General features: G+C 39.1%; 1 protein-coding gene across 2 annotated transcripts; it reads right to left on the bottom strand.

Annotated features, from left to right (window-relative positions):
- Positions 1–441: 441 nt before the first annotated feature.
- On the bottom strand, positions 442–13,300 carry LOC122061739. Of its 2 annotated transcripts, XM_042625187.1 has the most exons (4): positions 12,685–13,300; positions 2,403–2,529; positions 955–1,071; positions 442–848 (listed from the first exon to the last, which is right to left on the bottom strand). In XM_042625187.1, exons 1-4 carry the CDS (start codon positions 12,840–12,842, stop codon positions 792–794), a joined length of 459 nt encoding a protein of 152 aa, XP_042481121.1. In that variant the 5' UTR covers positions 12,843–13,300; the 3' UTR covers positions 442–791. The 2 variants fall into 2 exon arrangements, with proteins under 2 accessions (XP_042481121.1, XP_042481122.1); XM_042625188.1 differs by lacking the exon at positions 2,403–2,529 and having other exon boundaries at positions 955–1,087; positions 12,685–13,269.
- Between the last annotated feature and the right edge of the window lie 319 nt (positions 13,301–13,619).

The following is a 13,619-nucleotide window of genomic DNA, read 5'->3' as shown; positions in this document are numbered from 1 at the left end:
CATGCACAGGCGATACAACATATTCAACTGCAAATGGTAGGGAGATATGGCACACATGCACAGAAACAGGGCAATATTTCAGTCATGGGGAGCTCATGCAAGGGGGAAATGTTGGAATCGTTTTGAGATGGAAACCTGTGAAGAAGCTCTACTAGCAAAACAGTCTTAACGCTGATATCCTCCGTTGTAGGAGATATTCATGACAGGTATAGATGTGCTCTTCTCTGCAGTCAAGTCTTAATACAGTATCTGATGCGTGAATGTATAGTGTGATGCAGGCAGCAAGATTTGAGCTCTTCTAATCTCAATCAGTCACATGATCCTAATCATGATCGATCCATCAAACATCCATCTATAAGAGATCACATTGTTCAGATTGTTACTATCAGAAAATATAGTTGATTCTTGGTTTGAGAAAATTTCCTAACTTGAGGCTTCGAATTTTAATCAAACTCCTGCTGTATCACTTTATCTTTCTATTGACTCCATCTATTGTAATATGACAAATAAATTTCCCTCGTAAATCCTCTCAAGATTGTTTACACCCTTCTCAACTTTCCTAAATGCTTTCAGGTCCAACACTCTTCACATATTATACATGCCTGTGATTGATCTGGACGGAAAAGCATCATCCATAATACAAGGGGACCCAAAGAAGTTTGTCATGCATTTGCATTGTCTTCAAAGAAGTTTTGAGATGCCACAGTGAAAGGTCTCACCCAGGGCAGGTCCAGCAACAGTTTTTCCTAGCTTGGTCCCTTGTTTAAATGTACACACTCCGCTTGTTGCTCTCACAGAGGTTCATATAGGCCCAACATGTGACCATCCAGGCATCGCAAAGCCGCAACCTGCAAGACATACCACGTGTTCTTTTTGATCATCAGATCTTCTGGATGAGGAGACAGCAATGATTATACAAACGAGGCCTAATGCTCATCACAGTGAGGACGTTACCTTCCCATGAATCTCATATTTGATGGGACCATCCAGCTCTGCTCCTAATGCCATCAACTTTGTCACTGAGCTGTTAATGTCCATTACAGTGAAGGATAGAAGTGAAGAGTGACCATTCTGCAAAACATGGTCACTGTGAAGCAGGAGTTAGTGGTGGACCCAGGACAAAGGAAAAACCAACAGACATAAACATTTGGAAATTATTATTTTATAAGGAAGATTTGATACATCTTGCCATTGAAACAAGGGAAACTAGAAAACGAAAACAAGGAACTATTGAATAGCCCAGCATTATCTCTCCAGCTTTGTTACAACAATGTGCTCTTTTGTTTTGTTCTTTTTGGCCATGTTGACAATGCAGAACGAGTTGATGTATTTTCGATGAAATGTTGAGTTGTCAGAATAATAAAAACTATGCAGTTCTATAGTTGAGAGGACCCAGAGCTTCCCTTTATCTGCCTCCATTTTCCTTATTTGAAATTATTATAAATTTTTCCTGTTACAGAAGAAAAATGGCAGGAGCCTCGTGCACTGGGTACTCCTAGAAGAAAAATGTCAGTATCAAGTTGATACTATCAACTGCAGGTAAACTTGTTTTTAACCAGATCAGTAACTCAAAAATGCAAACCACTTTTGAACCCAAGATCTATCACTCAAACGTACCGGCTAGTTCTTACCAACTTAGACAAGTCAGCCAAAAATTTCCCTCATTCTTTCCTTTTTTTATGTGCCTGAGATATACCAAGACCAGTGCCAGAACCACAAAAAAGTCTTATCTCTTGAGATGTGAAGGGCGAAGATAACAATATGAGGTTAGGATTTTCTAGTGCCCCTTGAGTTCCCCAGGGCCGGAAGAGGAACCAAGAAATTTCCATCTTCAACCTTGAAGTCACTAGGATGTTCACACCCCAATTAGTATACTCAGCACAATATGGTGTCCCTAGGTTTAGCAGTCCCCCTCTCCTCTCAAAATCTAAAGTGTGAAAAAAAAAAAACAAAACAAAAAACAAAAATACACACACACATGGGGAAACCTATGGAAGATTTTTCTATGCATGTTAGTTACTAAGAATTAAGAGCAAGTGCGTACCCTCCAGCTCTCAAACAGACATCCTAGTTCTGCACTTAATACTTCCAAGTTTCCCCAACATAGCACATCGTCAGCTGCTGTAACACGCCAATGAGACAATGATGATTATATTTGATATAATACTGGCAGCTGGGAGCTGGCACAGCAAGGATACTAATGATAACATTCTAAAAGAACACATGGTTGCAACTCCACACAAATTTGATTCTGAGAAAGTGATATGACAGGACGCTCAATATAAGAACTATTATAAGCATTGCATCAATATATTGGGTGAAACAACACTAACTTTTCCCTGGATTGCAGTTCAGAAAATCCCAATTTTCCCCTGCCTTATGTGTTATGCTTGAAATCTAACCTGTTGACAACCTCTCACAAGCACATTCCTCAAATCTTCAATCGCTTCACCAAAATGCCCAATATCCGCACCAATTCTTCTAGATTTCCCAGACACCATCATTCTCAAGATATTACCACAAACCAACCTACCAGGTCCAAAAGACAACCCACCAGCATCAATCTAAAGAAAATTTTAATCAATCTATTACAGAACGTCCATGTGCATCTAATCAAGTATGTTAAAATATGGATGCAAGCTTTCAAAGAAGCCCTCAAGGGGAGGGGGGGAATGGGGATATTGTGCCTTTATCAGACAGACATTTTCTCATCCACAAACCCACTTATTGTATGTCAAATCTTCTGCCCTCTGGAGAACGATAAGCCTTCAATAGAATGAATATACTTCCTGTAAAGTCTTTCAAATTGGTATCTCCAAGAACCCAGTGATGCACTCTAGGACAAAGCACATAGCCATCAGGTATCATTTCCTGAGAGAGAAAGTCAGTTCTGAAGAGATTAGATTGGAGTTCATTCCAACAACTGAGCAAATTGCAAACATTTTCACCAAAACACTACCCAGGGAGACTTTTGCTCAGGGAACTGATGGGGGTGGTTACTTTGCCCAAACACTGATAGTAGCATGGAGATAGGGGAAGCACTGCTACTAGCAATCCCCAAGAGCCTTCGGTATTGTTGCCAAAGGGGGAGAAAAATCAATGTGGTGCGAGTGTTGCCAACAATGCCAAAGGGGAGATTGTTAGACATTTGGCGTCGGCGTTGTGGTAATGGTTACATTGGTAAGTGGTACAGTGTGTGGCATTGTTGTCATTGTTGGCAACATAGCGTGTGCGATGGTTTTGATGGTTTTGGTTGAGTAGTGTATTTGTACACTCAGTTCGAGTCACGTCGTGGTGGTAGATGATGTGGCCGATGATGTGGCCTTATAAGTTGACATATTGGCATGGTGATGATGCATATGGTGTGTGTGACTGGTGCATGGTGTGTGTTTTGGTGCCACGGCTAGTGTAATAGATGGAAGCACAAGGTGCACATGGCAAACGGCAATGGATCAAAAAGGCATGCGAAAAATGACTTTTGGTGAAGGTAATGGCTGAGGCAAGCAGCCATTGCTGCAACACACATGGTCAAAAGGCTTTGGGTGGACATACTGTACATGAGCTACTCATGCAACTACAACCCATGAGAGGCAACTTCATAGTGTGTGCATGCTTTCAATAAGGCTCAAATGGGTCTTATAGTGAAATCTGAAAATCAGTTAAGGCAAATGTTGCCTTGAAGATGTTTGACTATTGGCTCTAACGAGGCTTTGAAAATGTTAAAGCCCATTTCCTCTCAGTAGGATTTGCTTCTGAGACAAAATTTGTTACGGTTTGGAGTAGAAAACATCGGAAACAGTGCCTCATAGGCTAGAGGATAGGCAGCATTCCCGCAAAATTCCATTTGCAAAGCTTAGATCAAGGCTTGGGTTCAATTTCCGTCAGATCCATATGCCCAATCTGTCATTGGGTTAGTGTATGGAGATTTGGTGTACAGTGCTACACTGAATTACTTAAGTAAATCTATTTCGGCATGTGCTCAATTCAAGTTTTAAAGATTCCATTTAGAATGATCTTATTTGATATGAAATATAAATGGATGAAGATTCCATTTGTTATAATCTTGTGAATCCCACCTTTTTAAAGGCCATCCAACGGCTAATATGAAAGATGCCAGCTCAATATGCTTCACCAACCATTAATGGAGTGACATGTCACAGAAGTTCCTCATAGTTACAGAAATACCCTTGTACACGGGATTGTGTATAACTTGGCCATTTTAAGGCCAAATTGGATGATTCAAGTTGGGGATTTCTCACAAGAACGTGAAGACTAGATTGGGAGTGGAAGTAAAAAATGAATCCACCTCCTCAGCCAATATTTTAAAAGTGAAGCTAAGCGTATGCATTAAGGGTATTGGAGATTGCCATAAATCATTTCAACTTAGTTCCTTAGGTGCATTGAAGCTATATTGGATGGAGAAACCTATTTCTTGGTGGAGAAATGGTATTGATGGTGGGTTTGCTCAAGTGATTTGCTCACTTAGGTAAAGTTTCTAAATCTCAATTTGTTTTAGGCTATTGCAAGTTGAATAGAATTGTATGCATAGCCATGGATTATGATTGTATTGGGGTTTTGAATTTTATCATTTGAAATTTCTTGTAAGGGATTTCTGAGTTGGTGCTCATAAGGTATTTGTTGAAATGCCTAGTACTATCTAGGGATCCACAGTTGTAGCTGTGAGTGGTGGGATGTAGCCCCGGTTTTGTATCAACAAAAACCAAACCAAGAAGAGCGTATCGGGCAATATACAAAATCCATTTGTGGGTATTGTTCCATCAAGTAGGTACATTGTCGAACCACATAAAATTTTGTATTGTGATTGTGTGTGCTTATTGTCTTGATAAAAGTACTATGATTTATTTTAGCAGAGTAGGTGTACACTCCTGGTAGGCCTGACCATCTCTGGTTGAAGGCGGAAGTGGACACGAGCTGTAGGTGGTAAAATTAGGCCTGCCCCAACCAACGATGGATACAGGTGTGCATCTGTTTTAGTGCACGCAATGCAATGGGGTTGTCAAGGTAATTTTTGGGAAAAATATTAGTGCCTACTGATTCACCCCCCTCTTAGTAGTGAAGCCGGTTTAACAAGTTAACAAAACAAAATATCTACCACCATTAGTGCTCTGAGTTATGGTAGGTCCACATAGATCTGTGTGTACTAACTCTAATTGCCTCCTTTTGTAGTGCTTTTTTGCTTTGTAGGTAGCTCTTGTCTACTTGCCCTTCTAACAAGATGAACATGTTGGATTTGATGGTTTCTTCAATTGGGGGGGGAACATACCTCACTGCCCTTCTTTGATGTGATTTTAATTAAGTTGTCAAAACCTATATGTCCCAACCTTCTGTGCCAAAGTCACTGCTCCTCTTTTGACCCATAAATCAAGATCCTTTCACACTCTCAGATAGCGTATACAGGTTTCCTGAAGTCCTTGATCCTACAGCAATCAACTTTACACTATCTACATGTCTCACTTCAAAACTAGACTTGTTGAAAACCACCTTGTGTCCTTTGTCACAAATCTAACTGACAATCAATAGGTTGTGCTTTAATCCAGCCATATACAACACGTCATTTTACCCTACCATTATCAAGACTCACAATGCCTTTTCCTACAATCTTGGCACATTCACTATTGCCAAATTTTACTATTCCTCCTTCACACTAGTTGAGTTCTACAAAAATGTTCTTGTCACCAGTCATGTGACTAGACCAATTACGATCAAGAATCAATGGTACAAACTTGTTTTGTGCCTTAAAGGTTGTCTGCACCACAAGAAAAGTATCATCAATTTCCTCACTTCCCCTCTCAACCCAAATTTGTCTATTTACACCAGGAGACTATTTTTGTGCCTGTTTCCTTCATGGTCTTCTTGGTTTCCTTTGGACCTGAGCAACTGTAGGCACCTGTCTCAAATTTCTTCTTTGCTACCTTTGTGGGGGAAAATTTGTCATACACTCTCTAGCAATGTGACCATTGTCACTACATCTGTAGCATTCTATCTCCCTTTCCATCAATGTTGCAAAAGAATTTATGCTCCCATAATTCACCTGTTTGACATTGAACTTGCAGGTTGTCACTTTATGACCATAGGTATTGCAACAGTACCCAGGGAAGAAAGTGTTTAGCCTCACTAGAGGTCTCTCCTGTCTGTAATGGCCACCATATCCAGCTGCTCTGACTGGCCTCTGTTGACTAGCTGGAGTAGAGTTGTATTTGTATCTGTCCCAACTAACTATACTTTGCTCCCCCTGAGTTTGTACCTATAAGCTTCTCCTGTTAGAACTAATGATGCCACCTGTCTGAGTAAACACAACTTGCTTACCCTTCTGATTTCTGCTATCTTTCCTCTGCACTGACACTATAGATGCCCACTTCTCAATTCTCACACCTGAACCTGCCTTTGTGTCCATCTGCCTCATTCTGTTCTCACCTTGTCTAGATGACTCATTTGCATTATATCAATACTACATCTGACACCTGCTGGTCTCTGTGCACTGAGAATCTCATCCAACACTTTGCTGCTCTGTGCCTGTGTCTGAGGAACCTACATGGTCACTGTAGGTGTTATGCTCTCAGTCTCAGTCATTCCCTGCATTTTTCTCTTCAGCTCTTCCAATTCCATCTCTATGTCAAGGTAACTATTTATCTCTATTTCTTTGTCATTCAATTGTGCTTTAAGGAAGTTAATTTGATTCATCTGGTCTTCATTCTCTATTATCTTCAATGAAAGTTGCTCTTCAAGTTCAATTGCTATTTGATTTACTTCCTCAAATTTTTCTTTGAGCAGTTTCATCTCTTCATTGCTTTCTTTAAGGAGTTCAATGAGCTTCTTATTTTTCTTTTCTTCTTCACCTATAACATCTAGAGCTGATTCAAGCTCAGCTTGTAAATCAATCTCAGCTTCTAGAATGTCTTCCCCATCAGTTTTGAGTTCACCATCACTACCTTCATTGACTTCCCCATCAGTTTTGAGTTCACCGTCACTACCTTCATTGACCTTGTCCTCCACTTGATAAACCATAAACATGGTTGACTGCAAGCACCATCCGCTAATTCTTCTGATTCAACATCTGATGTGTCACTATCCTTCTTTGTAATAAGGCTTCTCTTCTTCAATCTGTCCCTCAAGTTAGTGACACTCTTTTTGAAAGGCTTCTTCTCTTTAGGTGCTTCATCTTTATCACTAGCATTTTTCTTCCTATTTGGACAGTTGGAAGCAAAATGCCCTATTGCTCCACAACTGAAGCATTTGAGTGGGAGTTTTCCCTTGTATCTGCCTCTACCTCTTGGTAGTATTCTGACAAAATTAGCCTCATCTTCATCATCTTCTTCATCATTCAACTCCACGTCAGATTTTTCAGAAAAGTCAAGCTTCTTCAAAGCTTTAAATGTTTCTTCATTGTCTAATGTCTTTCACTTACTTTTTCCAGCCCTCATCTCATAAGCAGTTAAAGACCCATGTAGCTCATCAAGAGATAGGGTGTCAAGGTCCTTAGCCGCTTCAATTGCTGACACCTTAGAATTAAACTTATGTAACAATGACCTTAAAATTTCTGCACAACTGTAGCATCTGTCAATGTTTCTCCCAGTCCTCTAATGGAGTTAACTTCATTCACTCTAATCATGTACCCAGCAATGTCCTCATCAACAGATATCTTCAATGATTCAAATTGAGACCTGTGCACTTGCAACTTGGCTTTCTTTATTTTGGGATCTCCTTCATGAATGCTAATCAGCTTGTCCCACATCTGCTTTGCTGAAGTGCAACTCATTACCTTGGCCATATTATTGTCAGGTAATGCACTTGAAATTGCATTGAATGCCTTCTGGTTGTTCACATATCTCTTCTTCTCCTCTAAATCAGCTGAGGATATAGTTGTTGCAACTTTGTTGTCCTTGGTGACTGCTTCCCAGACTTCATACCCAAGTGACCCCAAATAAAATTCCATCCATCTCTTCCAGAATATGAAGTTTCTACCATCAAACTATGGAGCTCTGCCTAAACCATGTCCACCTTCACCTGAAACCATATTTAATCCCTCTGATCTCCCAACTACTGATCAAGCTCTGCTGGGTGTGGCTCTGATACCACTTATTGAACCAGCTTCACTATTAAGAAAGGGGGGTGAATCAGTAGGCAATAATATTTCTCCCAAAAATTACCTTGAAAAACATTGCGTGCACTGAAACAGATGCACACCTGTATACATTATTGGCTGAGGTAGTCTCAATTTTACCAACTACAGTTCGTGTCCACTCCCGCCTTCAACCAGAGATGGCCAAGCCTAGCAGGAGTGTACACCCACTCTACAAAAATAAATCATAGCACTTCTATCCAGACAATAAGCACACACAATCACAACACGAAATTTTACATGGTTCGGCAATGTGCCTACTCCATGGAGCAATACCCACAAATGGGCTTCGCATATTGCCCGATACGCTCCTCTTGGTTTGGTTTTTTATGATACAAAATTGGGGCTATAACCCACCATCACAGCTACAATTGTAGATCCCTAGATGGTACTAAGCATTTTAACAAATACCTTATGAGCACCAACTCAGAAGTCCCTTACAAGAAATTTCAAATGATAAAATTCAAAACCCCAATAAAATCATAATCCATGGCTATGCATACAACTCTATTCAACTTGCAATAGCCTAAAACAAATAGAGATTTAAAAACTTTACCTAAGTGAGCAAATCACTTGAGCAAACCCACCATCAATACTATTTCTCCACCAAGAAATAGGTTTCTCTATCCAATATAGCTATAATGCACCCAAGGAACTAAGTTGAAATGATTTATGGCAATCTCCAATACCCTTAATGCATAGACTTAGTTTCACTTTCAAAATATTGGCTGAGGAGGTGGATTCATTTTTCACTTCCACTCCCAATCTATTCCTCACGTTCTTGTGAGAAATCCCTAATTTGAATCATCCAATTTGGCCTTAAAAATGGCCAAGTTATACACAATCCCGTGTACAAGGGTATTCTATAAATATGAGGCACTTCTGAGACATATGTCACTCCATTAATGGTTGGTGAAGCATATTGAGCTGGCATCTGTCATATTAGCCGTTGGATGGCCTTAAAAAATGTGGGATTCACAAGATTATAACAAATGGAGTCTTCATCCATTTATATTTCATATCAAATAAGATCAATTTAAATGGAATCTTTAAAACTTGAATTGAGCACATGCCGAAACAGATTCACTTAAGTGATTCAGTGTAACACTGTACACCTTGATCTAAACTTTGCAAATAGAATTTTGTGGGAATGCTGCCTATCCTATGACCTATAAGACACTGTTTCCGATGTTTTCTGCCCCAAACCGTAACAAATTTTGTCTCAGAAGCAAATCTTACTGAGAGGAAATGGACTTTAACATTTTCAAAGCCTCGTTGGAGCCAACAGTCGAACATCTTTAAGGCAACGTTTTGCCTTAACTAATTCTTAGATTTCACTATAAAACCCATGTGAGCCTTATTGAAAGCATATGCACACACTATGAAGCTGCCTCTCATGAGCTACACTTGCATGAACAGCTCATATACACTATGTCCACCCAAACCTTTTGACAATGTGTGTTGTAGCCATGGCTGCTTACCTCAGCCATTATCTTCACCAAAAATCATTTGTCGCATGCCTTTTTGATCTATTGCCGCATACCATGCGCACCTTGTGCTTCTATCTATTACACAAGTTGTGGGACCAAAACACACACCATGCACCAATCACACACACCATATGCATCATCACCATGCCAATATGTCAACTTATAAGGCCACATCATCTACCACCATGACATGACTCAAACTGAGCGTACAAATACACTAAACCAAAACCATCCAAACCATCGCACAAGCTATGTTGCCAATAATGACAACAATGCCACACACCGTACCACTTACCAACGCAACCAGTACCACAACGCCAACACCAAATGTCTAACAGTCTTTACCTCTCCTTTCCCTATAACTTGGCTTAAAAAGATATTGTCATCGAATTCCTTTGAAGATGCAAAACATCACATAAAATCTAGCCACAGAAGAGCTGGATAAGCGACAAATACTCAAATATACCTCCCCCAAAACTTCAATCACACGGCCTTCTCACCCCCACCCCCCCCCCACCACCACCACCACCACCACCACCACCACCACCACGGCACTTTTGTTTGTGGGGTTGGTGCCATATGGGTGAGACTCAAAGAGGTTAGCAATGTAGGGGATTTTGGCACAGAAATGATTAATAACCATAATTGTAGATGCCTTCAAATTGAATATACTATATATCATGCTAAGAGAAGATTCAGCTATTTAGGAACAAACGAGTTGGAAAATAACTTAAGCTACTCTAATAACAGATAATATGAAGATAGTTCTTGGAGCTATAGCTTATAACATTAAGAAACAAGAACCAACGAAAATTTCTTACTCATGGCAGTGACATCAAAAAGTGTAGCTTAAGAAGGGAGAACAAAAACTATGTATGGAGTATGGACATACATATAGGATAGTTCTACCTTACTTACTAAGGCTATGCACGTCATAAGACACATATATAATATAATTATATATACAAGGGGAAAAAATGATACAAAATGTTGGACCATGGCTTCCTAGAGCAGCAGTAGCTTTCTTAGATCCAATCAATGTGCCATAAAAGGCCTGCACCTCTGTGAAATATTATAAAAAATTTGCCCAGTTAGTATCTCCCCCATCACATTTTTCGTTACAAGAAGGCCAGAGGGCATACACAATTCCTAACAAAACTAGAGGAAAAAGATTCACTATTTTTAAAATAATTTTAAAGAAAAATACTGATGCATTTCTTCTCTAGCATGGAAGCAACTTTGAGTTCAACATCTTCTATGAGTAAATTCTGTAGACCCATCTAGAACACAATATTCCATCACCCCTCATACTTCATATGGGCATGTCACAAGGAATCTGGATAGTTTCTTCTTACTGTACAATTAAATTGTATCACATTAAAAATATCAAAGCTTGCAAGGAAACTAAAAAGAGAAAGTACTTACACTACAGCAGTAATTTTGGCTTCGACATTTACATGCTTCAATTTATTATCATAAGATGCATACCTGAAGTAGGAAGTTACATTGGGAGAACTCTTTCAAACTTTAAACCCAATGGAGGAACAGTGACAGCCTCAAACATTATTTAAGTATAGATGAGCATATATAAGTTCCAATTGGCATGTACTCGCATGGGCTACAGTTCCATCCTAAAGAGTATCATAGATAAACCTATCATAGTCCCATAACGATCTCCAAGAGAATCATAGTCTGCATAACTATCTCCAAGTGAACCATTGGTTGGTATTAAACATGATCACGCAACATGCAGCTTATACTAGCCACACTTTGACCTTAAACATAAATTACAATTGTAAGAATGTCTGAGAAGTTCTTCAACCTCTGATTTGTTTGACCATCATTTGATGACATATTGTGGAAAATATCGTTTATAACTTAGTCATAATCCGTTGATTTGCTTCAAAATTTCCTCCTGCTCCTTCCATCCCATCGCTGATGTTTTCTCAGGATAATCTTAATCTTCCACTTCATTTTTCCTAACTAACAGCTCAGGTAAATACAAAAGATTCTCATCTATATGGGGTTGGCTACATCTATACTGTTCCACCATTCAACTTTATTCAAAGCCATATTTGGTGTTAGGACTAATCCATGGATGAAAAGACTAGGATAGAGAGCAACATTTATATTGGTCCTCTTTTGAGGGGATCAGTACCAACTATCATCAAGCATGAAGAGCAAGTTTTTTCTCCCTGAATGAGAGTTTTTGGCAATCAATTTAAAGTTTGTCTCTCAATGCCGCCATGTATTTTTTTTTTTTTTTTCACTTTTGCTTGGGAAGAGCAATTTGTACCAACACCTAATATCTTTTAGGGCATGTTAAGTCATGCATATGAAATGTCTGGGACTCTCTAACAGTAGATTATAGATTGAAGAAGTGAAACAGAGAAAGTATGCCTTCTCCAAATAAATATGTATGTGTTTTCCTTCCCAGTGGTTTCTTGATATTGACTTCATTGATTTGAACAGCTTATTTTAGTTTTTTTTTCCTTTTAATCTTCCAATAAATGAAGATAGATCTCTTTGAGGCCATCTCTTATCTTGTATATCTACCTAGGTCTAAATATAAATTTCTTTCGCTACATCACTAAATTTTATTCAAAATAAAATCAAATATATACATATAAACTAATAGAATCTTGCATTTGGTCTGAACTATAGTATAAAAAGCTACAGAAGACATGGCCATTTCGTTTTACCAAGGAAAATAAAAGGACGTTTTTGTGTTTATCAGACTGGTCTGAAAACCTATGATGAAGTAGCAGAGCTGGGAGCTTCTAGCCATCTGTTATATATTTATCTAAACTAAACCACCAGAAAATATCCCAAATCCAAGTTTCTTCCTTGAAATTATATAGATTCGCATCAACCATAAAGCCCTCTTTCCCCTATCGTATCTTTGTACTAACGATCCCGTTCAGAAGTTTAAATAATTCATCTTCCAACTTCATTTATATTCAATTGGATGATGGGGTTGGATAAAGATGTAGAGGACGAGCAATCAAGAAATAACTTCAAACAAAGTTGGGGATGGAGGGAGAGAGGAGATACCTATTGGATTGAACAAGAGCTAATTTGAGAGGACCAGATTGAAGCTCAGCCCACCGAAGACTGCAGACATTGACGTTAAAATCCAGCCCTTCCGAGTAGAAACGAGCAGCTCTAGGTACATCTTTGTGGATCTGAAGAAGCCACCTAAACGCAGCCATTTTAATCGATTTCCTTTCTGAAATTTTTCACTTCTCATGGGAAAAGCTCCAAACCAGTAGATCAATGGGGAGACAAAAACCAAATCTGGTAGGTTTCAAATGGTAGAATTCGGTGAAATCTCCATTACCATTTTTGCTTCTTCGACGCCTCAGAATTGAACTCATAATAATACAAACCAGTGGATGACCACGGCGATTACGAACAGGGACACAAGGAAGAGCTCAAGAAGGGATGCAATAGAAATATAAAATAGACCCCAGGGTATACGACCCAGAATATAGAACCAGACTAAAAACCACTATTTTGGCATCTAGAAGTAAGAACTGATTGAATTGCATCAGAAGTCAAAACCTGCAAAAATACCAAATAAGTGACTTTTAGTTAGGGTTCATGGCCTCAGCTGTGGACCTATTGGGCTCGATTCCAATCATTTCTATTTTCTACATATCAAATCCTTTACAAAACCGGGAGTCACAATTTTTATTCCAATATTGAGGCACAAAAGATTCGGTTTTTCTCCAATTAATTGGTTGTTCAATTAATAATTCTAGAACTGGGAGGACTTTGGACACACATCTCAATATGGCACGTATCCTTATGTCCTCTCAATCCTTAGAACACTAAAGACACCCAAATAATTGGAGACTTTTCCCACTGAAAGATTTCATAGACAAAATCCACGGATCAATCCAAACCTTAGTAGTTCTCCTTAGATTTTCTTTTAAGTGGAACATTAGCAACGTTATTCCATGATCATAACCGTCTCTTTTGGAGTT

Source organism: Macadamia integrifolia, chromosome 14 (assembly GCF_013358625.1).
Source record: "Macadamia integrifolia cultivar HAES 741 chromosome 14, SCU_Mint_v3, whole genome shotgun sequence".
NCBI lineage: Eukaryota > Viridiplantae > Streptophyta > Magnoliopsida > Proteales > Proteaceae > Macadamia > Macadamia integrifolia.
The sequence above is the reverse complement of the archived record's forward strand: the minus strand, read 5'-3'. Positions and strand labels throughout refer to the sequence as shown.

What these genes read in the sequence shown, in the direction of transcription:
- LOC122061739 (XM_042625187.1), bottom strand. Translation starts at nt 12,842, where the DNA reads ATGGCTGCGTTTAGGTGGCTTCTTCAGATCCACAAAGATGTACCTAGA. An exon ending in GCTCTTGTTCAATCCAATAG is followed by an intron (nt 2,530 to 12,684) that starts GTATCTCCTCTC and finishes TGGACCTGGTAG; the next exon opens with GTTGGTTTGTGGTAATATCT. An exon ending in AATATGAGATTCATGGGAAG is followed by an intron (nt 849 to 954) that starts GTAACGTCCTCA and finishes TATGTCTTGCAG; the next exon opens with GTTGCGGCTTTGCGATGCCT.